The 27,237-nt window shown below is 37.7% G+C and overlaps 1 protein-coding gene across 2 annotated transcripts; it reads right to left on the bottom strand.

Moving 5' to 3' along the window:
* Positions 1 to 1,095: 1,095 nt before the first annotated feature.
* On the bottom strand, positions 1,096 to 26,975 carry LOC135083301 (proclotting enzyme-like). 2 transcript variants are annotated; one of them, XM_063978043.1, is made up of 6 exons: positions 26,420 to 26,975; positions 11,941 to 12,085; positions 4,590 to 4,699; positions 2,327 to 2,497; positions 1,841 to 1,958; positions 1,096 to 1,338 (listed from the first exon to the last, which is right to left on the bottom strand). In XM_063978043.1, exons 1-6 carry the CDS (start codon positions 26,939 to 26,941, stop codon positions 1,160 to 1,162), a joined length of 1,245 nt encoding a protein of 414 aa, XP_063834113.1. In that variant the 5' UTR covers positions 26,942 to 26,975; the 3' UTR covers positions 1,096 to 1,159. The 2 variants fall into 2 exon arrangements, with proteins under 2 accessions (XP_063834113.1, XP_063834112.1); XM_063978042.1 differs by lacking the exon at positions 26,420 to 26,975 and adding an exon at positions 22,236 to 23,065.
* Between the last annotated feature and the right edge of the window lie 262 nt (positions 26,976 to 27,237).

The raw sequence follows: 27,237 nt of genomic DNA, 5'->3' as shown, positions 1-27,237 counted from the left end.
TACAGGTAATTTAAAATTAATTAAGTTTGTAATACCAGAATGAAGGATCTCTTTAAAAAAGTTGTGGTTTCGAATTATTGGGGTATGGTGTCAAACTTTTTATTATTGTAGATTAATGCATAAAACAATGTTCCATCAGCTACTCTATCAAATCAATATTGTGACAGAATTCAGAGGTGTTGATTCGATTTCGGGTGTTTTGTGAAGCGATCAGAGCCTAAGCTTATACCTACAGGTGTATAATGAAACAAAAACCTCACTATATTCAAAATATTAATAAGTATTAAGCCCTTTTCAGAGCTGCCAACAGGTCAACATAGATGTCATCGGGGGAGACCTACGCGCTATGTTCAGCAGTGGACGTTCTGTGGCTGAAATGATGATGATGATGATGATGTAGGCCTTTTCAGAGCACTTACACGTTCAAATATTCTGTCTCGACGTGGTGGTGGTGGTGGCTTGCCCTACCATCACTTCGGGACAGTATACTAAAGCAATGAACGAGTGCTACAAAAACAGAAATGATGTCACAAACACTTGCCTTCTCTCCCACAAAGCTTCCGGTGCAAGTTCCAACTTAAAACAGAGCTACTTTTGTATGGAAATTGTATTTGTTCATTCTATTCTGAACTGGATCCGGTCTCTGGAGAAAATTTTAAATAAGCTCTAGTTGGCGATTCAATTTTGACTTTTGCCTTTCTATTTCCTTAGAATCAAACACTAAAAGTTTCAGCTGAAAGTTTCAGCTTTGAACTTGTTGATTATTTTGTTGAAAAGCTCTTCAAAGTACCTAACGAAGTGCTAGGGGTAATTTTGAGAGGGTGTTATTGGTTTTCTGATAATCTATTTCAGTATTGTAGAATTTCTTTTTCCTCAATTTATCTTTTTTTTTTCTGTATGAGAAGTAAGAGAAAGATGTTGGTACTCTACTTTATATCCTTCTCTCACACAACAAAGACGAGAAGTATCATTTTATGGCTCTAAAGAAGGTTGATTTATCTCTATACCAAAATTTATCAAAAATTGTTAAGCCATTATATTATCAGACAGGCAAACTAAAAAGTTATTTTCACAGACGTTAATTTGTATTAATAATTTTTATACGATTTAAAATCATTTATTTTAGCTTAAAACTAGCTAACTCTATCTTAACAAAATTTTAAACATCAATATTCTCAGAAACCCATTGCGTGTTGTTCGTCAATGACGTGTAGTTGACGCTCTTGATGAAGCAGATGCCTCGGTCCGTCGGGTCGCCGGTTCGAATCCCCGCTAGGTACAGTTTGTTTGCTTGCTTGGTCACGTATAAGCCTCCGTAGCTTGGGCAAAGTGCCACATCTGAAAAAATATATCTTTTAAGTATGGAAAACGGCTTATCAAGTTTATCAGTGTCTTGAGTAGGTATGTAGTGGTTATAGGTGATACAATGTAACAAAATGTACAAGTCTGATATGCTAGCGATTACAATCCAGAGCAGTGGTTCTCTATATTATTGACTTCTCGGTGGAGTTAGTAAGTAAAAAGTGTATTTTTGGCTTTTAATAAGTAAAATAAAAGTAACAGTTAAACTTCATAATTAACACGTCAAAATGTCTGACGTGACGCGTAAACAACACAAAAGTTAGCAAAGAAATTAGGCATTAAGTTGTTTTGTTTAATTATGTCGCAAAATGGGGAAAAACAAGCTTGGTCGAGAAGTCACGCACGTCCTTTTAGCGATAATTGGCTAAACAGAAAATAAACAGTGCCCACAAGCCCTGGAAGTCGCCGCAATAAACCACAAACAGACATACATTATTATACACATTGCCATTATCCCTAAAAAACAAAATGTCCTCACCATCTCCGTAAGTGGCACAAAAAGTATTTTCCACTTTATTATTCGAGTCGCAAGCTTTACTTTTCTCTTTATCGAAATATATGAGAGCGATGTCACCGGAAAGGCCCCACGCGGTGGTCTAAAACAAAAATGCTTCTTTGTGAGCGCCTAATGAAACCGACATAGCAAACATTACTTGCTGGTGAAATGTGTCGCGGAGTATTTCTGCTATTCGTTTTCGTTAGGCGTTCTGAATTAGAGGAAAGAGAGTCTGTAACCTTTTCAACAATAGGCACACATATTTACACATTAACAAGCTATTAGCTTTAATTAAGCAATAAAAAATATGTCTCTAAGGCTGAGTTGCACCATCTTACTTTGACTTTAACAAACGTCAAAAAACTGTCAAACACAAAAATCACCGGTTATTATTAAAGTTACTGTTAAAGGTGCAATCCAGCCTATTTACAAAGTATGCAAAGTGATAAATAAGCATGCAAATTTTACCACAGAAACACTAGATTCTCCATCTTCCTCGTTTATTTCTATATTCTCCAAGTTGGCTTTAGATATGCCTTCATTGAATAAAACAGGCTCTTCCAATGTTAATACAGCCAGGTCATTTTGAGCCACACTGCTTGCGATTTTGAAGTTTACGTGAGTTTTCACATCTTGTACCTGTTTATAAAATAAAGTAATCTTATGTAGTTAAGATTATTCACATAAAACTAAAGACTAAGTACAATAAACTTTACTGTTCATAATACGACTTTTTCCTAAAACAAGCACTATACAAGATCACCTTCATAGACCAGTTGTACTACAGGGTGTTTGGCGCATCGTGTGCCAAAATGATTTGGCGGATAGAATGGGTCATTTCCTATATTTTCAGCCCCCATAACACGTTCCATGCCAGGCGGCTACTTTTATATTAATTTTTTTAGTAATTTCACCAAAATACCCAAATCGCATCATATAATTTCAATTTTAAAAAAAACTACTAGGCGTAGCCTCAAAGTAAATATTTTGTTTTGACGTGCATTGATGTACGGTTGCATCAAATCTAAATTTACTGGCAAATATCATCTAGTTTTTTTTTAATTCAGCTTTGAAGTTTTCCTAAAAGTTAAAAATGGACTGAACATTTAAGTTTACATGGCTATAAAAAAATAAATAAAAGAGATAGCAATCTTCGGATTTTATCAAAACTTCTCTAGTCTATCCCCATTTAAACGGTATACTAATCTTGTTTAAATAATAACAATAACTTCACAATTTCCTTAAATTAGTGCATTGACTCTACTTGGACTGATTTCCGAAATTTGTGTTTATATCCCCTTTTGTGTGAATAGCACGTTATTAAACACCTAACAGGTAAAAATTATTTATCTTATGCAATGTAAAAACCTTTACCCTATCGTTTTTCAATGTGGATTTCTTGAAATTAAAGACGAAAATAATTATTTTGATCGTTTAATTATTAATATTACAAATTTTGTTCAAAATGACCGTGTCGGCAACGTATACATACACTCACGACATCTTCTTCTAATTTTAACTGTTGTCGTATGCAGCCACATTTCTCTTTTTATTACTACAAAGGCGTTTTCTACTCGTGGATTGGAAGAGATGGCCCTATACAGTGGCCTGCACGTTCCCCAGACCTAATTCCGTTAGATTTTTACGTCTGGGGACGAGCTAAAGAACTAGTGTACGTAACGGATTCAAACAATAGAAGAACTACAACAACGAATAGAAAACGCCTTTGTAGTAATAAAAAGAGAAATGTGGCTGCATACGACAACAGTCGAAATTAGAAGATGTCGTGAGTGTATACGTTGCCGAGGCGGACATTTTGAACAAAATTTGTAATAATTAATAAACGATCAAAATAATTATTTTCGTCCTTAAATTCAAGAAATCCACATTGAAAAACGATAGGGAAAAGGTTTTTACATTGCATAAGATAAATAATTTTTACCTGTTAGGTGTTTAATAACGTGCTATTCACACAAAAGGGGCTATAAACACAAATTTCGCAAATCAGTCCGAGTAGAGTCAATGCACTAATTTAAGGAATTTGTGAAGTTATTGTTATTATTTAAACAAGATTAGTATACCGTTTAAATGGGGATAGACTAGAGAAGTTTTGATAAAATCCGAAGATCGCTATCTCTTTTATTTATTTTTTTATATCCATGTAAACTTAAATGTTCAGTCCATTTTTAACTTTTAGGAAAACTTCAAAGCTGAATTAAAAAAAAACTAGATAATATTTGCCAGTAAATTTAGATTTGATGCAACCGTACATCAATGCACGTCAAAACAAAATATTTACTTTGAGGCTACGCCTAGTAGTTTTTTTAAAAATCGAAATTAAATGATGCGATTTGGGTATTTTGGTGAAATTACTAAAAAAATTAATATAAAAGTAGCCGCCCGGCATGGAACGTGATATGGGGGCTGAAAATATAGGAAATGACCCATTCTATCTGCCAAATCATTTTGGCACACGATGCGCCAAACACCCTGTATATTTAGGGGGGATTAAAGTAACGATAATGAACAACTTTTTAGGAATCAATGGTGAGAGCGAAAAAGCCATTATAATTATACAAAAAGTTGCTATTGATCGATTTAACCAAAACAGGAAACCCAATAGGGTTACAATTAAATAAAAAATTAGGACCGTTACGAACAAGTAATGTACCCACCATTACAAAAAACAATACAACCTTTGAAGACCTTCGGGTTTAGATTAGAAACTTACTCGTAATATTTTCTCCTGGCTCCCAGATATCCGTAACGATGTCTTGCCCAATATAACTATGAAGCTCTCTGGAGAGTAGCTGCCGGTTGCATTGCTGACGCACCTCGCCGCTGAAACAATCATCATCATCATCATCATTATCATCATCATCATCATCATCATCATCATCATCATCATCATCATCATCATCATCATCATCATCATCATCATCATCATCATCATCATCATCATCATCATCATCACCATCATTATCATCATCAACATGGTCAGAATTTTTTGATATGAATAGACAATTTGACACCATTCCCCAATAATTCCAAATCACAACTTTTCTAAAAAGATACTAACCTCATTCTGTGGGTCTAGACAAAGTGCAAATTATAATCGCAAACTAGTCGAAAAGTGGTCGAAAAGCCCCTTTTTGTATGGAGTTTTGACGGATTAGATTTTCGATTCGATCAAAAAGTGCGTTTTGTCTAAGGGGGCTGGTCTTAAAAACTTAATTAATTTTAAATTGCCTGTAAATTACGATTTTTGGTTGCATTGTAATTGAAAAAAGAAGTTTATTTGAGTTGACAAAATAGTGACGTCACTTGCTTGTAGTGCCATACAAAATCTATGAGTTTCGTTTTGACAGTTTTAAAAAGTACGTCAATTGATTGGTGGTGTCAACACGTCTATTCGATGACCGCCTCTTAGTTTGCGATTGGGTATAGGACATTTCTCTACAAGAGTCTGTAATGGATTCCAAGAATATTAAGCTGGAAATGTCATAATTAAAACTGTTAGTTGTCCAATAAAGCAATCATAGACAATTATACGAAGCTCCTCCATCATCCATCACAGTTAAAATAAATGTTTCAACAGTTCTTAATTGGTCGTCTTAATCGTCCCTTTTTTTAATCAAAGAAGGAAATTTAATGACGATTTTTGATGAAAGATAAAAACATCTCTCAAGCAGACCCGATTTATCTTAAAAGCGGAATTATTACTTTTAAGAGCTTTACGGATTCATGAACTTTTTTTTTGCCGCCGGCAGGCCTGGCTCACTCCGCGCGGTACATCCGATAATGAGGATCAGTACTGTTGTAGAAAATTCAATAAAACTAGTATCTACGTTAATCTTTAAGACATAAGAAAGATATATCTTTTTGAATTTTCCAAATCGGACCATTACTTACGAAGATATTAAGTAATAAACATAGGCCGTTTTTGCCGCTAAAAGTCAACGTACGCAGGGCCGCGTGACGTCACTATATCCGAATCGAGCGCAGCCGGCGTACTATTGGGATGGAAAATATTTTTTTCCAGCTAAACTATCAGTTTTAGAAAAAAACTTTTAATAACATTTATTCATCAAAATAAAGTAACCTATCGACCAGTAATTTTTAAAAATAAAAATTGTGAAAAATAAGTATCGCTATGTCCAAAAACCACATTTTCATAGGATTCGATGCAATGCGGAGACGCGGTTGGGGTGAGTGTAACTTAATGATTGTTTGTATCGAACATAATAATACATAATATGATGCTAATACCCAGTTTCTGGCCTGGGGGGGGGGGGGGGGATAAGTCACACCCAGCTTATAGCCTGGGGGGAGGGGCAAGCCTTACCCAGCTTCTGGCCTTGGTGGGAGGGGGGGAGAGGCAAGTCATACCCAGTTTCTGGCCTGGGGGGGGGGGGTAAGTCATACCCAGCTTCTGGCCGAGGGGGAGTCATACCTAGCTTATGCTTATGGACTGGGGGAAGGGGCTAGCCTTACACAGCTTCTGGCCTGGGGGAGGGGGGGGTCAAGTCATAACCAGTTTCTATGGGCTGGGGGGAGGGGCTAGCCTTACCCAGCTTCTGGCCTGGGGGGAGGGAGGGGGTCAAGTCATACCCAGTTTCTGGCATTTCTGGCATGGGGGGGGGGGGGTGTCATACCCAGCTTCTGGCCGAAGGCGAGTCATATCCAGCTTATGCTTATGGCCTGGGGGGAGGGGCAAGCTTTACCCAGCTTCTGGCCTGGGGGGAGGGGAGGGGTCAAGTCATACCCAGTTTCGGTCCGGGGGGGGGGGGGTAAATCATACCCAACTTCTGGCCGAGGGGGAAGTCATGCCCAGCTTATGACCTGGGGAGAGGAGGGGGGCGGGGGAGTCATACCCAGCTTCTAGGCTAACTACTTTATTTGAATAAATCGCCAAATATACCACCGCGGAGACCCCAATCGCGTCTCTGCGTTCCATTGAATAGTATGAGCGTGTGGATTTTTTGCGTTATTTTTCACAATTTCTATTTTTAAAAATTACCTATCGATAGCTTACTTTATTCTGATGAATAAATGTCATTACAAGTTTTTCTCTAAAACTGATAGTTTGGCTAGAAAAAAATATTTTCTATCCACGCAGTACGCCGGCAGCGTTCGGATCGGATATAATGACGTCATCGTCCCCGCGCCGGGCGGTCAGTGAACTTTTTTAGTAATTTGGCCATAACTTCGTCAATTTTTGTCGTAGAACAAAAATTTTTGGACTGTGTATTAAGGATTTCTTAGCCCTATAAATCTGCATTCACAGCTAAAAATCGAAATGATCCTCATTACCTACAGCGAAGCGCCCCGCCGGCGGGTATTATATCAGTCGAGTGTCACGCGCGCGCCCGTCAGGACGCTGGCGTGCGTTGTAGTATGATTATAATTCTATGATCGAAGTATTATTTAAAAATGGACATAAAGAGAAAGAAATATTGTGCGGCGTTCGGGTGTTAAAATTCGAAAAGAAATCTACCGGATTTATCTTTTTTTTTTCGCTTCCCAAAGATGCTGAAAGGTATGTTGGCCATGTAGGTAATCAATAATTCTTAGGATAGTATAGGAACCTAACCTACCATGACTACTGCTCAGAATTCGTTCGTTCGTTTCAGCCAAATGACGTCCACTGCTGGACAAAGGCCTCTCCCAAGGTTTTCCATAATGAACGCATACTTACCTACATACGTACCTCATTACAAATAAGTAGATTAATTATTTTTTCACTAGACAGCAACCCTAACAGCGTAAGAAGAGTTCAGAGGCACGCGATAGAAAGAGACAAAACTTGTAGGTGAATAAAATTGTAGGTACGTAGTGCTGTGCGAGCTGAATTCCACTGTATAGCGTCGTAGCAAGACTCGCATTTATTTAAATCGTCTTGCGGAGTAATCCTTCTGTACCTGTACTATTACTTATTCTGTGCCGCCGGCTTGGTGCTTGCCGTACAAGATTGATAACAACTTTACGGTTGTTGATTCGAATCCTATTTTTATCCGAGGTTATATTCTACATATATTATTATGTTCATTCGTATACTACAAGCTGTACCTACTTAATTTAGGGTTAAGCCAAGTGTTAGGCTGAGTTGCACTACCTAACTTTGACCGTAACTTTAACGATAACCGATGTTTTTTGTATGGATTATGACAGATTTTTGACGTTTGTCAAAGTTAAAGTAAGATGGTGCAACCCAGCCTTTAGACTATTTTATTAATCTGATAAAATTATTTTATTGCTCTTTATTCCAGGTTCATATCTAGAAAGGAAAAATCTTGATTTTTGAGTAGAAATGCAGACCTTGGCCTCTCGCTTGGACCTCCACGTATCTTATTATGTTTAAGTTTAAAACTGCCTTGTTACTTTTATTTGTCAAACCATGGCGACCACTTCCTACTTCTCCATGATAGCTGACGTAGTTACAATAACTAAAATGAACCCCCACGACTTCAAAGACCCTGAAGACTGATGGAAACTTGTCCCCACTCGCCAAGTTCTTAATGACAAAAAGTTAATTAAACTCAAACGCTCGGCTTTCATTAGACAGCAGGTTCATCCGAACTTGCCGTTAATGAATTTCATTACTGGACACTTAGTTCTGATCTTAGTGCTTAATTATTTCGAGAAATTTCCAAGTTTCGGATAATTGGACAAGTCTAGAGGTAAAGACTGTTTCATACAATATTTATAAATCCCTTGTAGTTACTTCCTAAAACAATTAACTCTTGAGTGAAAGTCCGAATAAGTCCAGACGTTTCGAAGATTAGCCGGGACAAATTGACAAACAAGGAAACTTTCTGATGTACTGCATGCAGTAAATACATATCATTATCATCATTTCAGCCATAGGACGTCCACTGCTGAACATAGAACTCCCCCAATCAATCAAAAACAATTGGTGGTCACTTTACTAGACAATTTTCACCTCTCGTTTCCACAGCTGCAACTCCTGTGCAGCCAGGATCTACAGCTTGACCGTGTATAAAACCCAAACGGTGGGGTGTCACAAAATTTCCCCATTGATGATCTACCGTGAACCTTATGCCCCCAATCAAAGCCTTAAATGGCAATGCCAGATTTTGTATGGAAGGTGGCGTCTTTTTTTTTTCGCGCGGCCATCGACCAAATTTTGTTTTTTGATTACAAAATAGTGTAATAAACCAAACTTAGTATGGCAAGTATACCTCTAAACTCAGTCTGAACTGAGTTACGAGCATTAGAAGTTTGATGATTTTACATACTAGATTTGCTTTTTGCGCGCAAGTTTTGTAAGAAATTGTAACACAATATTGCGCTATTTTTTATTGCGCTGATTCTACTTCATACTGATGTCTGGAGCCTTTAATGGATGGTATTGTTTGTTTACACATACAATGTCACTATTTTGTTGCAATTTCTTACAAAACTTGCGCGCAAAAAGCAAATCTAGTAATGTAAAATCATCAAAATTCTAATGCTCGTAACTCAGTTCAGACTGAGTTTAGAGGTATACATGTCATAGTAAGTTTGGTTTATTACACTATTTTGTAATCAAAAAACAAGGACGAAAAAAAAGACGCCAATTTCCGGCATTGTCTTTTATAATGGTTTCCTACAGCATTCGCTTGCCCTTTCTCTCAGCTATATCTAGCGCATATCTCAGACAGTATACCTGAGGTATGGGAGCGGCTCAAAAGAGGTGACATACCATCAGGTGAGATACAGGCCAAGAGCTTCCTCGTTGTGGATAAAAAAAACATTGACATAATAATATTACGACGTGACAGAGTGTACAAAACTGGTGGTCTAGACAAAGTGCAAATTATAATCGCAAACCAGTCGAAAAGTGGTCGAAAAGCCCCTTTTTTGTATGGAGTTTTGACGGATTCGATTTTCGATTCGATCAAAAAGTGCGTTTTGTCTAGACCCACTGAAGCACAATTTGAAGTCTCGCTGACGGACTTCTTGGCGGGAATCTGAAGCGTCATGTTAGCGGTTTTGTTTTATTTCCTCAAATTCGTGTTTAGGCGACTATTAATGTGTAATAATGGTGGATTATTAAACATTGAGTGTTCGTGAACGTGCATGAGCGTGGGCAAGTGAAGCAAAACAGTGCATCGTGATTCTTCGGGTTCTCTCAAGTTGTCCATAGGAGGTCTCAGTAAAGCACCACAACTTTACTGAGACTCAAAGGGTGGGAAGGGGTATCATCTATCATCCTTCATTATATCATTACTTGATCTCATTTTCTAACTCGTATCACTTAAATACTTGAAAATGGCACAAATCAAGTCGACCTCGACGTGTATTGCCAACATCATCAAAAAAGAAGAAGAAGAAGTCTCGCTGACGTTTGACGTCACAAAAACACCCTCCCGTGCCGCTCCCATACCTCAGGCACTGACTGAGGTATTAGACCATTGGTTCCCAAAGTGGGGGGCGCAAAGACCTTTAAAGGGGGGTGCGGGTATGGTTGCCAGGTTTAGCGGCTTTAGCCGGACATGTTTGGCTTTTTAGGGACTTGTCCGGCCAAAAATTCTCCTGTCCGGCTTTTTGTGGCTGCCGCGCCCAGCCAAAAGCACACATGCGCGTATCAGAATGTTGGGATACCGATTCCAAGATAATAGTTAATAGTACTCCCCCCCGGGGGCTCATAGGTGAGTACTATTAACTATTATCCCCCGGCTTTTGTGTTTTTGGACCTGGCAACTCTAGGCGCGGGCCATCTGTAAGAAACCTGGGACCACTGAGAGAATGCATTTCAGACTGCTCGATACGACCAATAAATTAATAATCTGAAGGATTTTTTGTGGTCGAAGTGGGGCGCGTCTTAAATAAGTTTGGGAACCAATGCGCTAGCCCGTTTTCCGCTCTAACTATAGCCACATAGCCAACTTGTTGGATCCGTTATTTGCTCTTTTTGCCCCAAGGTAGGAAGGTAGGAAACTTAATTATCGACTCCTATAATTAAACTACATAGTTGACTATGATTTACTTTCGTAACGTGAACGAAACAATCTCTGGTTTAATGCAATTTGTAGGTTATAGTTTGACGCCCGTAAATTCACAAACATTACTATGAGGTCTCACAGTGCGCGTGGACGCACAAGGCACATGAATCAATCATAGAGCTCTATTGAACGCTGTCTGTCATCAATGATTGAACCGAGTTTTATTAACAGACTTTAAGATATCAAAGGCTACCTTTTTTACCTTTAGCTTGATATTTTAAGCTCCTTGTTATATCTGCACAGTCTTTAAGCTTTTTTTTACCTTTTCTTTTCTAACAATGCTTTCCCAGTATAGCCACAAGGCGAAGTAACTAAATAGAGATGTTCTTTGCAATATTCTCCATATTACACTAACAAAGCATGAGGTTGAAGGTTCTTCTTTGCAAACTCCTTGATAAGTCGGCGTGTGTGAAGGATGGGAGCAATTGCCGGTTATTCATAACTGGGATTATTAAAAAACTTTCCGCGAATCCGTTGCTTTGAGAAGTTTGGTAGAGAAAGGTAGAAGTTTTTGGGTAATTAGTTTTCACAGGTGTATAAAACCTATTATTTAGCGTATATGGGCATTTGATTGAAATTCTAATTATGAAATAATGCGGTGAAGTATAAAATAAAATATGTAGGTAGGCGATTCATGATGCCAGACAAATAGGGTCCCATTGGCGCCCTTTGGCTACAGAACCATCCATCTTTCTACATATACATTTACTGGTAAACTTAATGTAAGCAAGCTCCTCTCGGTGGACTGAGGATCTGGTGAAGGTCGCGGGAAGCACCTGTATGCGGTTGTAGAAATCCGTGGAAACGTTTGTCCAGCTGTCGGGGTATTTGGATTTAATGCTGTTAAGACATTATTGCCCTCATCCAGGAACTTCCCGCTATCTTTACTAGATCGTCGGTCCACCTAGTCCTCCCACACTATGTCTTCCGGCCCATGGTCACCACTCGAGAACCAGGAGCAGGACCGGTCGTAGTGAAAACCCTTGGGGGAGGCCTTTGTCCAGCAGTGGACGTCATTCGGCTGAAGCGAACGAACGAACAAAGGCATTATTGAATATAATAAAGCGCTCTTACCAGTCAGAACAGCTCTATCTGAGACCAGGGCTCCGTCGCAGTAGTAATCGAACTGGCTGCCTGTCTCGTTCTTGAGGAAGATGGTGGCGATCCATGGTGCCATTCCCTTCAGGATCTCATCTTCCGTTGTACTGGTTTGGATGTTCTGGAAAACAAATTTAAATTGGATATTATTAAATTAGGGTAAAGTATGTGAAGGATAGTAATTGCCATATCTAATAAACATCATCATCATCGAATATAAAGACGACAGCACGTCAAAGTAAACACTGTGGGGTCTGCATTGCAACAGTAGCGATTTGTAATTTCTGTAGTTTGGAGAAGGACAATGGCTACTTTTAACCATGAAAATCCAACTAGATAGAAGTTAAATACCTACCTAGAAGAAGAAAAATGTTTAATGAAAGAATAATTTTACGGATATTATTCTCCATACTACCAATTAATATCTTTGTTGGTTGTTCTATTATGTTGGCAATAAACTCAATGCGAAGTTTTTCGTTATCCATTTTTGTTCAACTACTCAGGTATTTTGGACGCCATCTTTTTCAACCTAGTTTTTAAGTCGTCACGCTATTTAAAAGTTAAAAATCCGTGGGCTACAATTAAGTAATTAGTACTAACAAGTTTTGTTCCCCACACGTCGGTCAGCCTGTCAAAGTTTGTGAACAAGCCTACAAAAAGTTACAAGTTAATTACGGCAGCTCGAGCGGCGACGGGGATATACAGGAATAAATTACGTGGGACACGGACGAAACAACCCAAGTAGCATTTTACTCCATTTAAGAGTTCACATTTAGTTCCAATGTGTACTTAAAGCATTAGTACAGTTCACTCGTGATGTATAAGCTGTATTATTGCAATTACTTACACCTATACCTGTCTAAGGGACTTATAGGAGTGTAGACTAGTGTAGAGTTATACTTTTATACGATTGTTGGTGTTATAATACTCTAACAACTATCCTTTAGTCAGCCGTCTGACTAAGAGCATTATAGGAGGGTAGAGATACGGCAATCGCTGTTTAACGGCCTACTTGTACGATGTTATAGAGCTAGCATTTTAATAGAACACACGTGGTCATTTATAAAGCCAAAGGCTGTTATGTTTACTTGTTTTAGACTGTTATACAGCTAGTAGCTGTAGTAGGACTTGTTTGTGATAATTAAATAACCTTTTTTTACTATCTGTACAAAAGTGTTTCAATGGTTCGCATGTGCACTGTAGGCTGTTAAAAGGACTATATGTGTTGTCCATTAACATCAATAGCAGTTTATTTGTCCACAAGTACTACTCTTATTTGCTTTAAGCTGAACATGAATGTGAATGTGATATTCTATTACACTTTTCCCCAAGCCTGTTTTTAGTTGTTCATGGTGGTTCTGTACATGATGCAGAGGAAAATATTATGCCTGAACCTGAAAGTTCCCTTCAAAATATACAGATATCAGAGTGTGATGATTGCAGTTCTAGTGATAGTGAATACAATTTTGATTTGGACAATTATTTATTTAACCTTTCGCAAAAAAATAAGAACATGGGCTATTGAAAATCGTATTCCTCATTCCGCTTTGAATAAATTGTCAGGCATAATAAACGAATTTAAACCGGGAACACTACCGTCTGATGCTTTAGGTACTCATACTTGACTATTAGTAGCTGGGCTAGGCGATTTAACGGACATTAATAATTTTTATTGCGGATCTCTAAAATTTCAGTATTTGAAAGAATTAAAGATACACAATTGACCTGAACTAGGTACATCTTAAAGCTGTACATAAGTTCACATTAGAATAAATTTATAGACATTAGCGCTGTAGTGGTACAAATGTGGAACTTCATATAGATAACAGCATTCTAACAGAACACATGTGAACCTAATATACGCTCACCGCATTAAATCGAAGTTATAACAGTTCACATAGCCGTATTTCATTTCCACCATTTTGTTCTACATAACCTAAAATATTTACCAAATAAATCTCCAAAATTAATGCAGATTTATTACAAAATTCGCAGATAGAGCGATTGAGTTTTGGTTTCATGTTATAATTAATTACCGTAATATAATTATAATGCCAATACAATATCATAAACTGAAAATTGTAGATTTCCTCTCAGCCAGATTTAAATATTTTAAAATGAATATCGCGTTTTTACAGAGGCGCGTAAATATTTTAGCTGTAAATATGTATACATTTCACGATAAAGTTGCATTCCCAATGGCATTAACATTATTAAGTATTTAAAACCCGTGTTATTATTTGCATAAATGATTATCTGCCCGAGTTGTTTCCCTCTTGGCACTCACGTACAAATACCAAACTAATATTAAAATGTGGAAATAATTTAGGACACACGTGAACTTTATGTAGCATTGGAGTACTTTTGTCGGACTTTATAACTTTGAAAGCTGTGCATTTAGCCACTTGTTACTCTTTATTACACTCACGTACGTTGTATGGTTCACACTGCGTCCCATATAGTGCCGTAAGTCAGCCTTAAGTCCGATGTTACTACTTAAACTGCTATTATAATGCTATTATACTGCTAATGTACAGCCATAGTGAACTTAAGGCTGTCTAATTTGTGCCCAAACTGGTTCTATAAAAGCATTATAGCAAGCTATACAGCTCGTATACAGCTGACATACACAGCTTGTGGAGTACATGTGAACGACTAGTGAACTCTTAAATGGAGTAAAATGTTACTTGGGAAGTACATACCACTTGTTTGTCTTTCATAATTTCAGCTATATGACGTCCACTGCTGAACATAGGCCTCCCCCCAATGATCCCCATGTTGACCGGTTGGTCAGCAGCCTGCGACCAGCTCCTTCTTGTTACCTTTATAAATTCCACCTTGTGGGTGGACGTCCCACGCTACGTTTTCGCGGCCTCCACTCCAGAACCTTCTGCCCCATCGGCCGTCAGTTCTGCTCACTATGCCACTTCAGCTTGCTAATAATCGGTCTGGCTATGTCAGCGAGTTTACTTCGTTGGTCATGTTTGTCTTTAGCCAAATATAATGTGGACAAGATTCTGGAGTGGAAACGTGCCGGAAAACGCAACGTGGGAGCCCACAAGGTGGACCGACGACCTCATAAAGGTAGCAGGAAGGGGCTGGATGCAGGCCGCTACCAACCGGGCGATGTGGAAGTCAATGGGGGAGGCCTATGTTCAGCAGTGGACGTCCTGTGACCGCTCGACTATTATGGTTAACTCACTCGTAACACAAGCCTATTTAGCTTAGCACGGGGGTTAACCACACTACATAGGTATTTGCAATTTGAGCAATACCAAGTTTGGTTTTAACCGTTCTTCTGCAAGATAAACTTTAGGGTCCTTATTCGTACAATGAAGCATGTATTGTCCTTGGGTATTGTCCTAGTACAAAAGTAAATTAATGGTCGTGTCAAGGTATTTAAAGATGCTCATTCATGATAATGGGAGTATCACGATTCCTAGTTTGTTTTTGAAATCTTTTATCTGAGTCGTATTCAGAAAAAACTTTTTTATTAAGTTGAAACTGTCAACAAGCAAGCTATCTACTTACACAACCGCGGATCTAAGTTTTAAAAGTTAACTAATTACAACTTCTTTTTAACACTTCACAAAGTTACATACCACTGATTTTCAGTCACTCAGATTACCATAAATTATTATGGTCACCTCTATGACGTATAATTATCATAATAATATTTAACATATAAAGAGTCGTGACACGATTAATACTGAGCCAAAGACCTTTTTGGCACAAACTTCCATGATTTTAATTATGTTGAGGTTTTTTTTTATTTCTGTGCGTTACGTGTTTTTCTGTAATAATTATGTGAGCTAAAGATGTATTCTTTCTCTCTATAGAATTTTCGCAAAACCGATGTCAGGTTGGTTAAATAATTAATAACATGTTCCTTGTTTAATGCCCTGAAATAAATCCACAAATTACAAAGAAAACCATACAACTCCGGTCCATTCCAAACATAATAATATCACTTACGCTGCTTTCATTTTATTCCCGAAAACGGGTTTCCATTGAAAGAAAATTACGTAGTCTTTTCATTAAAGTAACAAAAAAAACTGGCCAAGTGCGTGTCGGACTCACGCACAAAGGGTTCCGTACCATTGATTTATGAAATTATTTTTTTTTTTTTTTAATTTATGTTATTTGTATGAAAGATTACGCGGTAATAAGCGGTTTACGATTTACGAGGTATTAAAAAAAAACGACTTACTAGATCTCGTTTAAAACAATTTTCGTTGGTAGTTTTTATAGTAATGTACATCATATGTTTTTTTTTAGATTTTTCATTTTCTTATTTTAGAAGTTAGAGGGGGGGACCAACTTTTTTCCACTTTGGAAGCGTCTGTCACGCAAACTATTCGGTTTAGAAAAAAAGTATTTTAGAAACCTCGATATCATTTTTGAAGACCTATCCATAGATACCCCACACGAATGTGTTTGATGAAAAAAAAATTTTTGAGTTTCAGTTCTAAGTATGGGGAGCCCCCAATATTTATTATTATTTTTTTATTTTTGCATCAAAATCTTAATGCGGTTCACCGAATACATCTACCTACCAAGTTTCAACAGTATAGCTCTTATAGTTTCGGAAAAAAAATGGCTGTGACATACGGACGGACAGACGGACGGACGGACGGACAGACAGACAGACATGACGAATCTATAAGGGTTCCGTTTTTTTGCCATTTGGCTACGGAACCCTAAAAACTCGTAAATTCGCTTTTATAATTACAAAAGCACTGAAACCCGGGTGCGAAGGCCAAGTCCTGTGCCATTCGTCATAGCATTCAATGGAAAATTGTTTTTCGCGCGTTTCCAAATGGATTTTTCTCCTATTTTGCGGTGGGCATGATTGATTTGAACGCCCGGACGGTGTGGTGATCCTTGGGGACTCACGGGCGGCGGGAATGGTCAGCAGAAATGGAAGAGAACAAACAATTGAGCCTGATTCCAAAGCAGGGTTATTTATATGGATCGTCTCTTGTAAACTGTTTTTATTTGAAAGCTGTAACGAGTTCCTACTCCTACTCGTTCAATAAAAAAAAATGGAAATATACATAACCCAGATGATGGGTTAAAAATCTGCCATAAATATCCCTACTACCTAGCACATACACATTACACAATTAACTTAAAATTAATCTTTATCTACGAGTTTTTGAGCAAGATCTCCAAGTTTTTCGGCCCGCATAGCTTTAAGCTCTCTTGTGTTTTATTTAATGATTATTCATTAATTTTTCTAATGACAAAGTGAAACCTTTTATATTTTACTTTATCATGCTCGTAGTATGGTTTTAAAATTCTAACTTGTAACAACTGTATCCATGTTTTATGCAAATAAACAATGATTCTTTTATGTTTTAAATTCTTGTACCTACTTGTAATAATTCGCAAACCTCAATACCCGTGTGTCCCCCGAATACTTATAAAGCCATTGTTATTTCCCGGCTCAAAAACATTCCGCTCATATTTTAGGCACAATGAGTTTTCTAACGGCGCCGTAACGGAGTCGCGACCTGCAAACTTGATAACTTAATCATTATACAGCTCAGAGTGCTTTAAAAGCTCTTTAACAGCTGTTTTAAAATGGGCTTAAATCTTTTCTTCATAGAAAAGGAGGAGGAGGGAGGAGGTTTTATTTGGTACTAGCTCTCCGTCCGCGGCTTCGCTCGCGTGAAATTTTGTCTGTCACAGAAAAACATTATCGCGCGCGTCCCTATTTCAAAAACAGGGATAAAAACTATCCAATGTCCTTTCCCGGGATTAAAACTATCTGTATGCCAAATTTCATCAAATTCGATTCAGTGGTTTAGGCGTGAAAGCGAGACAGACAGACAGACCAGACAGAGTTACTTTCGCATTTATAATATTAAGTATAGATAAAATTTTCAGGGAGCAAAATGCACTCAGGTATCCCGAAGTAATGGTTACTTATAGAATATTTCCGCCCGCGGCTTCGCCCGCGTGGAATTTTGTCTGTCACAGAAAAACTTTATCGCGCGCGTCCCTGTTTCAAAAACCGGGATAAAAACTATCCTATGTTCTTTCCCGGGACTCAAACTATCTCTATGCCAAATTTCATCAAAATCGGTTGCGAGGTTTAAGCGGGAAAGCGTAACAGACAGACAGACAGACAGACAGACAGACAGAGTTACTTTCGCATTTATAATATTACTAGCTTTCCGCCCGCGGCTTCGCCCGCGTGGAATTTTGTCTGTCACAGAAAAACTTTATCGCGCGCGTCCCTGTTTCAAAAACCGGGATAAAAACTATCCTATGTTCTTTCCCGGGACTCAAACTATCTCTATGCCAAATTTCATCAAAATCGGTTGCGAGGTTTAAGCGGGAAAGCGTAACAGACAGACAGACAGACAGACAGACAGACAGACAGACAGACAGACAGACAGACAGAGTTACTTTCGCATTTATAATATTAGTTGGGATATTATATATTATTATTATATTATTATTATTATTATTATGTTTGTACGCTTTGGAGCTCACGGGTCAAAAGTGGCCCGGTCCTTTATAAGGCTTGCGTGGGGATACAGATCCAACACGTAGAGGCCGTTTTAAGCGCAAAATAATCGACAAAAGTGAAAGTGGTGCACATGCTGGATCTAGTCTCTGACTATATCATGGGATGTAGCCAGAGACCATCCCCAGCCTGTGCACAGGAGCTATTGCAGTTATTGGAGAATGGACTAGGGTTATGTATGAAGGATGGATGGACTGGTTACTGGGCTATGGATGGAGACTACGGGACACCTGCCTGGTTCATAGTCTCGGACTGAAAAAAAATGGCAGGCGGTGACTAGCCAGCGACTAAATGGGCCCCCCTGGCGTCATGGGTCGTATAGACCGGACTGAGGGGCAACATTGGCGTCTGCCAGCTCAGGGGTGTAGAGAGGTGTGCTGCGCTTTCTCCGAAGTTACTCGCGGCGTTATGCCCTTTAACACTTCCACCCCTGGAGCACATAGCTCTAGCGACTCCACTCTGGCCGGCCGGTTAAGGCAAGCCAGAGGTGAAAGTCCTGCAGACCCTCTCGGATTCCACTTCGGCAAGCCGAAGACGAGGGTCTTGACCGACTCTCGGGAGCACTCGGATTAACAACTGGCCCCGTGGTGTCGCTACTCACCAGCAGCTCGCCACAAAGCTGCCCTGCGGGGCTTATTATTATTATTATTATATTATTATTATTATATTACTAGCTTTCCGCCCGCGGCTTCGCCCGCGTGGAATTTTGTCTGTCACAGAAAAACTTTATCGCGCGCGTCCCTGTTTCAAAAACCGGGATAAAAACTATCCTATGTTCTTTCCCGGGACTCAAACTATCTCTATGCCAAATTTCATCAAAATCGGTTGCGAGGTTTAAGCGGGAAAGCGTAACAGACAGACAGACAGACAGACAGACAGACAGACAGAGTTACTTTCGCATTTATAATATTAGTTGGGATTATTATTATTATATTACTAGCTTTCCGCCCGCGGCTTCGCCCGCGTGGAATTTTGTCTGTCACAGAAAAACTTTATCGCGCGCGTCCCTGTTTCAAAAACCGGGATAAAAACTATCCTATGTTCTTTCCCGGGACTCAAACTATCTCTATGCCAAATTTCATCAAAATCGGTTGCGAGGTTTAAGCGGGAAAGCGTAACAGACAGACAGACAGACAGACAGACAGACAGACAGACAGAGTTACTTTCGCATTTATAATATTAGTTGGGATATATAGTTGGGATAGTTGGGATTCTTCAGTAAGATCTTTTTGTAAGTTTCAGTTAAATGTTTTTCCGTTTCTGGGCCTAATATTGAAAGAAGGAAGAATATTTTTTATAATTTTGAATGATTTTATTGCACTCTTTCTATTGAAATAATTTAGGAAAAAATTGATATGAAACTTAGATAAAAAACCGTAGCAATGGGTACCTAAGGTAAAAAAGGATAAAACAGGTAATGAATTTGATTACAGAAACCATCCAACTAAATTGAAAATACATAATAATATCAAGATACATTTTCAAGAGTAACTAACTAGTACACAGAAAAAGCAATAAATACATTCTATTCTATTCTATTCTAGAATAAAAAGTAAAGGGGTAAAAGTAAAAGGGAAATAAAACCTTGAAAAAGAAAATTACAATGTTCTTACTAGAGTTAGATTTAGACGAAGACACGTGATAAAGCTAAGACCTATTCAATATTACCTTGCAGGGACTAACAATAGTTTCTTTATACTTTCCCCATTTCTCCCACAATATAAGAGCTTATTTACTCAAGCCAGGTAATACCGTAATAGGCTCTATGTACCGCATATGCGATCAATCATCCAGAGGCTCGTGCTCCAAGGAGCGATACTTTAAAAGCTTTCTATCAATGGATATTCGTGTCTGGGAAACCCGGAAAAAGATCGAATTTGTTTACACCTTTGAGTGAATGAATATACAGAGGGAAAAAAATTAAAAAACTTATTAATACTTGTGTTCTTCCTGCCGTTAAAAACCTTTGTTTTGATACCTGTCATCCGCTTTACACTGGAGAGAAGTCTAACCTTCTTCGAACTCCTCCTAGATGTTCTTTTGATTAATTTCGTTGCGGGACTAATGACAGTTTAAGTTTCAATCAACAATCTTGACCTTCACTGGTTGGGTTTTTATTGGCGGTCAAACTGTAGATCCTGGCTACACAGGAGTTGCAGCGGTTAGAACGAGAAGTGGGAATAGTCCAGTACCGTGAAAAACATGAAACTTGTTCGTTCTTTTCAGCAAAATAAAGTCCTCCCGCAAAGATTTCCACAGTGGCCAGTCCTGTGCTGCCCGCATCTAGGTACTTCCCGTGACCTTAACCAGATCGTCGGTCTACCTAATGTAGTTTAAACTATTTCTATCCTATTCATAATCAAAAGTGGCTCCAAATGCACACGGTGCTGCTCGCCACTTCTGTTACTTGAACTTGGCTTGACACGCTACCGCGTGTCTAGATTCGGTGATTACAACATTAAAAATAAGGATGAGACTACATAAGATTGTAGAGCGAGCGTTGTTATAATTAATTAATTATCTAAGATGTTACATTTCGCTGCGTCCGCGACCCGGTGAACTCTGCCATTCACTTTTGCGTCACACTAACCGAATAAAGACTTGTAGAGCTTATTATGTGATGTTACTGTATAAAAAAAACTATAACTACACTTAATTATGAAACTGTTTTTTTGTTTAATTGAAAGTGCTAATCTCGGGAACTACTGGTCCGATTTGAAAAGACTTATGCCCGTTTTCACCATCAATCCTTAGTTTTGGAGACAGGAATTTTGTTTTCATTTCACTTAAAAATTAGGGATTGATGGTGACTAAAAACGGGCACGGACACGCTTCCATAAATAGGAGCAGAGCATGAATTTTGCAAAAACGGGAAAAAATCAAGCTATTTTCACGCGTACGAAGTCGCGGGCATAGCTAGTGTTAAATGTAAAGTGGGAAAAAAACTAAAACTGAAAACAATAAAGGCTATATCATCTGATTAATCTAGACATTTTTTTAATAATGAACTTCTATAAGCTAACTCAGTCAAGGTTAACAGCGCAGTTAATAGTGTTTATTATTTCCAGTAAGAACAGCCAAACAATTAAAACTATTTTGATTAGTCAACAAGAATTGCCGTACACAAACAAAATCCACCATTGTCATTATAACTCTAGTTTACACGTGTAACTAGCTATTTCAACTTCGTGACTTATTTTTCCCACTTATTTCAATTAAAAATAAAAACAGGAATGATAAGTTAATTACACAGAACGACTCTACGTCGATTTGCCTATCTAAAGCATGTTTGTAGTATTTTAATTTTATTTTGTTTAGTGCAAACCAGTTAGTTTTTATGGTATCGTGCCAACTACATTCTATTAAATTAATATGCATCCTTTGTCTGAATGTCAGGCTGTATCAATTCAGGTGCTCTCATACAAAAAACTGGGTTTTATGTGTCATTTTTGTTTTAATTAATGATAATCAGCCTCTTGGAATGTAAAGAGTGTGTATGTTATTGCCGATATACCAACAAAAGGTCTATCAATCATCAAAATTAAAGGAAATAAAAAATAACAAAGGACATACACACATGTTGTAGTTTGCATTTGTTTCTATTAGATTTACGAAAGAATTCATATAGGTACATAAACTGCATGATATTCAATCTTATACAGACCCCTCTTGTGCGAATCTCACTTGTACTTCACCGGTTTATACAATTTATAGGACAAGTAATTTGACTTACATGATTGGTCACATTCTCGACCACTTCCGCCAAAGCTTCCTCGTTCGCCAAATTCAATGAATGATTCAATAGATTCTCTATTTCTGTCTCTTGTTTATTAATTTCTGATCTAAGTTCGTTCGATTCAGAAAAAAGATTCGCCTCTGTAGGCTGGTAATCTACATGCTCATTGGTTGTATCTTTGTATATTTCTATGTAATCTATATCAGGATAGTCGGTGACGTACTTCTTTTCATCAGCTTCCTCGTAGGATTGATCAATGTCATCATTTATTTCATTGTCTTTCTCACTTTTGGTTTCTAAAGGGATCACTTTAAATGCGTCCTCTGTAGTCGGCGATTCCGAAGGCGTTGTCACAGTTAAGTCCTTAAAACTTATATCTTCAGCTAAATTAATTTCAGTGGTTAAAATCAAATCTTCTCTGTCAATGTGTTCTTTGTTTATAACGCTATCATCCAATTCAAAAGTCCTGACGACGATTTTCGTGTTGTTTTGGTCATGGATGAGAACCTCAGATTCCTTTATGTTTCCATCGATTTGTTTAATTAAACTTGTTAAATCCGATAAAACTTTATCGATACTCGCATCTTCTGGTTCACTGAACTCGTAACTGAGCGTTTTATTTGAATCATTGGTAACGTTCACTTTATCAGTTTGCACAAAATGAATATTTCCGAAGAAATCTCGAAGAAAATCCCCAAAACATTCGATATATTGGTCACAATCACAGTGCACATTATTAACGGCCAGCGCACAGATTAAAAATAAATAGCTGACGTGCATGTTCGCTAAAAGAAGTTTACAAATAAAAACGTTTACACTCACAGTCAGTTCGTAAACAAATGCATGAGAGATGAGATGTGTTTCTATATCATAGTGGACAATAGATGCAATCTCAAACTCGATCTTATCCCCGAGGTTATTAAGTTTAAGTTCCTTTATACCTTCTAACGCAGGTTAGGCAAGGATCACCTTGAAACTTGAGGCAATTTTGACTTTGATAGATGGTGGTAGACAATTAGCGTTTGTACCAGCCAATTTTAAAACCTTTTGAAGATCTTTTACAAGAGAAACAGATTAAGTAAGCTCTTTGTCCATTGTTATTATACATGGGTTCCATTCCCAAGTGGTCTTCATTAATTCAATTTATACGTAACTAGCTTTCCGCCCGCGGCTTCGCCCGCGTGGAATTTTGTCTGTCACAGAAAAACTTTATCGCGCGCGTCCCTGTTTCAAAAACCGGGATAAAAACTATCCTATGTTCTTTCCCGGGACTCAAACTATCTCTATGCCAAATTTCATCAAAATCGGTTGCGAGGTTTAAGCGGGAAAGCGTAACAGACAGACAGACAGACAGACAGACAGACAGACAGAGTTACTTTCGCATTTATAATATTAAGTTGGGATTCATCTTAAAGGAGGTTAATATTTCTGTGACAAATGATAGCCTATGCCGTTTTCCTAGATTAAACTGTCTCAACTTTTTTTCTGTGCTAAAATTGTACCCTAAAATAGACAGACAGACAAGGTAATTTATGTATTTCATTATAGTAATTATGGGAGCATAAACGCAGCGTAGGACATCAAGGGGGACCGACGACCTCTTATAGGTATCAAAAGGGCGTTGGATGCGGGCCGCTATCAATCGGGAGATGTGGAAATCATTGGGGGAGGCCTTAGTTCAGCAGTGGACGTCTGGTGGCTGAAATGATGATGATGATAAATAAGGAAGGCCTGTGGATTCCCAGACTAGAACCTACTGTACCTTCCTAAGTTGTGGTCTGGAGCTTTATTAACAATAGCTTTTGCAACTGAAGCTGTGTCAATCGTACATGCTTTACGTAACATTAATTGTTGTCTTGTACATTTTCCAACCGACCAATTAACGTTTAATTTGTCAAAGATGTGAGAAATCGTCAATTAAGTGACGTGTTACACAATTTTAGGGTGAGTACATAATAACTACTTAATACCTTCGTCAATTAAAATCTTGCAAGATAAAAAGCTAAGAAAAAATCAACTACATTAAAAATGATACATAATTATTCTGATCTAAGAATTAAACCTGAAACCCTTAAGGGTAATAGAGGAAATTACGGAAGACATAATTTTCAGTGAGTGAAGAATTAAAAAGTAACTTTTGGTAGAGTTAGTATTGATACAAATATTTAAATTAATCTAATTAATAGCTTATCTTGTTCGTTGAATTTAAATAATTACACAATTTGATGGTAATAATTTAGTTTGAATGCATTTATTTTGCATTACTTTAACCCTATTACTGCGTTGGGCCAGTGCTGAGAAGAAGCTCCTCAAGAAACTCACGCCCGTATTCACAAACATTACTATGAGGTGTCACAGTGCGCGTGTACGCACTGGGTGACACGGGAATCAATCACAGAGCTCTATTCAACGCTGTGCGTTCGATTTGCTGCATCACTTAAGCAAGCATTGTTTGTGAATACGGGCGTCAGTCTCTATTGAAATCAATTTCATAAATGGGCATTAGTCACCTTTGTTTACGGGTAATACCTTAGGTTTTACCCATCAGAGGAAGTCAGTAAAAACTATTCGACTATCTCGCTATAAAAGTGATCTAGTTTATTAGACTAGCGGCCGCCCGCGACTTCGTACGCGTGGCACGCGTGGAAACTTACCCCCTTAGGGGTGGAGTTTCGTAAAATCCTTTCTTAGCGGATGCCTACGTCATAACATTTACCTGCATGCCAAATTTCAGCCCGATCCGTCCAGTGGTTTAGGCTGTGCGTTGATAGATCACTATGTCAGTCAGTCAGTCAGTCACCTTTGGGTTTTCTATATTTAGATTATCTTCTATCATTATTAAACCACAAATCATTCTGTGATAGTGATCTTATTAGCTGTGTAATAATGGTAATAACGATAATTTGTAGTTATTGTTTTATTGCCTGTTTGTAATTGACTATTGTTATGAAAAATTATAATAAAAATAAACTTTTTTAAAAACAAGCTTTTATTCTGAATTTCGAAAGCTTGTATCGCGCATGGAATTTATTCCTCTTTTTCTCTGTTTGCGCTACAAGCTTTCGAAATTCAGATAAAAGCTTGTTTTTAAAAAAGTTTATTTTTATTATAATTTTATTTTACACTTTTTAGTTATATCTTAATCTCAGGACCCTGAACATTACTAACACTAAAGTGCTCGAAAAGACAAATCCAACGAACCCAAACTCGATGAGTTTCCGCCGTTTTGTTTAGGAGTTCCTATGGCCACCTCCCGACTCCATCATCAGACCAGCTCAATGGTACCATAATATTGCATTGTCATCGTACTTACATAAGTATACCTCAGCTCAATCGGTTGAGGAGAACTGGTCTTAAATTCAGTTGCAAGATTTGTCCCACACATACTAACAAGTGAAGTCAATATAAAGCTTGTAATAATGAGAAAATAGATATACCTACTATCTAATAGGCGTAAAAAAGTAATAATAAAAACTAAAGTTCCAGGGTCGACTGGAAAAATATATAAAAAACATTTTATTCACTCTCCACATTTTTAATTCACGTGTGATAATGGTTTTTTACAATTAAAATATTAATGTGATCTCTGCCTGATTTAGGTATAGGTAATATTTTTTATTTACACCTGCAAAAGTTTCGATAGCAAAATGGATGTTGAAAGCCTTTGCTTCGCATTGAAAAAAGGCCAAACATGCTCAGACGTTCGAAAATGTAAGGCAATAAGGCTTTTTAAATGAATGAATGAATAAATAATAATTTCTTAATCTGCGCCTTTTTCTGTTTTATTTGGGGTTGACTCTCCCTGGCAAGACAAGGCAAGGCAGCCTGTCTTATCAAAAGAAAACAAACCAAACCCCAAAATCCTTCTTTGATTTAACTCACAATGATTTTATGAATAAATTCGATCCACTCTTATAAATAAATTGATGTCATCAGTGTATTTATATACTACCTGAGTAATAAAAAATAGGTCTAGTTTATTTGATGTAATAGGTAACTAGTGATAGTAAAAGTTTAATCAGTAACTTTCAGAACATATTATTATCATCCAACTTCATACACCAACTATTCGTGAAAGGCAAACTAAGTTTACAACTTTTTTTGTCAGACGAGTCAACGCCCGAGAAGTGAAAGAGGTATGCAAGATCTCTAACTTCAAAGTTAAAGTGTTTAACACTCACCAACTTTTGAACTGCCACCAAACTCGGAACATCACTCATGACTTCAACATCTTGAGATCTTGTCGTAAGCTTGGATTCATCTACTAAATCCTTAATAATTTTCGAGCTCGAATCTTCGTCAACGAAAAAGTAATCAACGAGTATAGTCTTCTTTGGCACCTCACTGTAGTCTTTGCCCATATCTTCTAGCTTTGCGTTTCTTCTCACTTTCGATTTCGGAAAATCGAATTCGTCAAACGAAAACGCATCGTCTTCTGTAGTATCAAACCTTGTGGACGAGTCGTAATCGATATCGGTCGTCGAATACATTTCAGTCGCATAATCCACTTCAATAATCGTCAAATTTAGTTCTGACAGCGTCGGTATTCGAGTAATAGTGATATTAGCATTCACATAGTTGTAAATATCTGGCCAATATCTTGCGCTGTATAAAAACGCTGATATTAGAAACAGACAAACAAACAAAATCAGCAATATGATCAGTCGTATGACCATTTTTAAAAGAGAAATGTTAATCTTCATTTTGTTTTTGATTTTTGCACTACACTTGCTGATAACATAGGTGATACTGATCGATTTTGGTTGTCAGTTTCTATAAGATCATTACTACATCCTTTTAAGGAGCGTATGTTTGAACAATGGGCTATAATAGTACCATCATAGGATACTAAGGACAAAAGGTGGTACGCAGTTTCGCGATCATTGTATTCATTTCCTCGTATTCTTATAATAAGTGTGACAATGCAATCTAAAGTAGAAATTAATTTAATGAAAGTTAGAAGTAGGCTTTTAATCTGTTAAAGATCTGTGTAACTGTC

This window comes from Ostrinia nubilalis, chromosome 23 (assembly GCF_963855985.1).
Source record: "Ostrinia nubilalis chromosome 23, ilOstNubi1.1, whole genome shotgun sequence".
NCBI lineage: Eukaryota > Metazoa > Arthropoda > Insecta > Lepidoptera > Crambidae > Ostrinia > Ostrinia nubilalis.
Note: the sequence above shows the minus strand (reverse complement) of the source record. Positions and strands in the feature narration are given on the sequence as shown.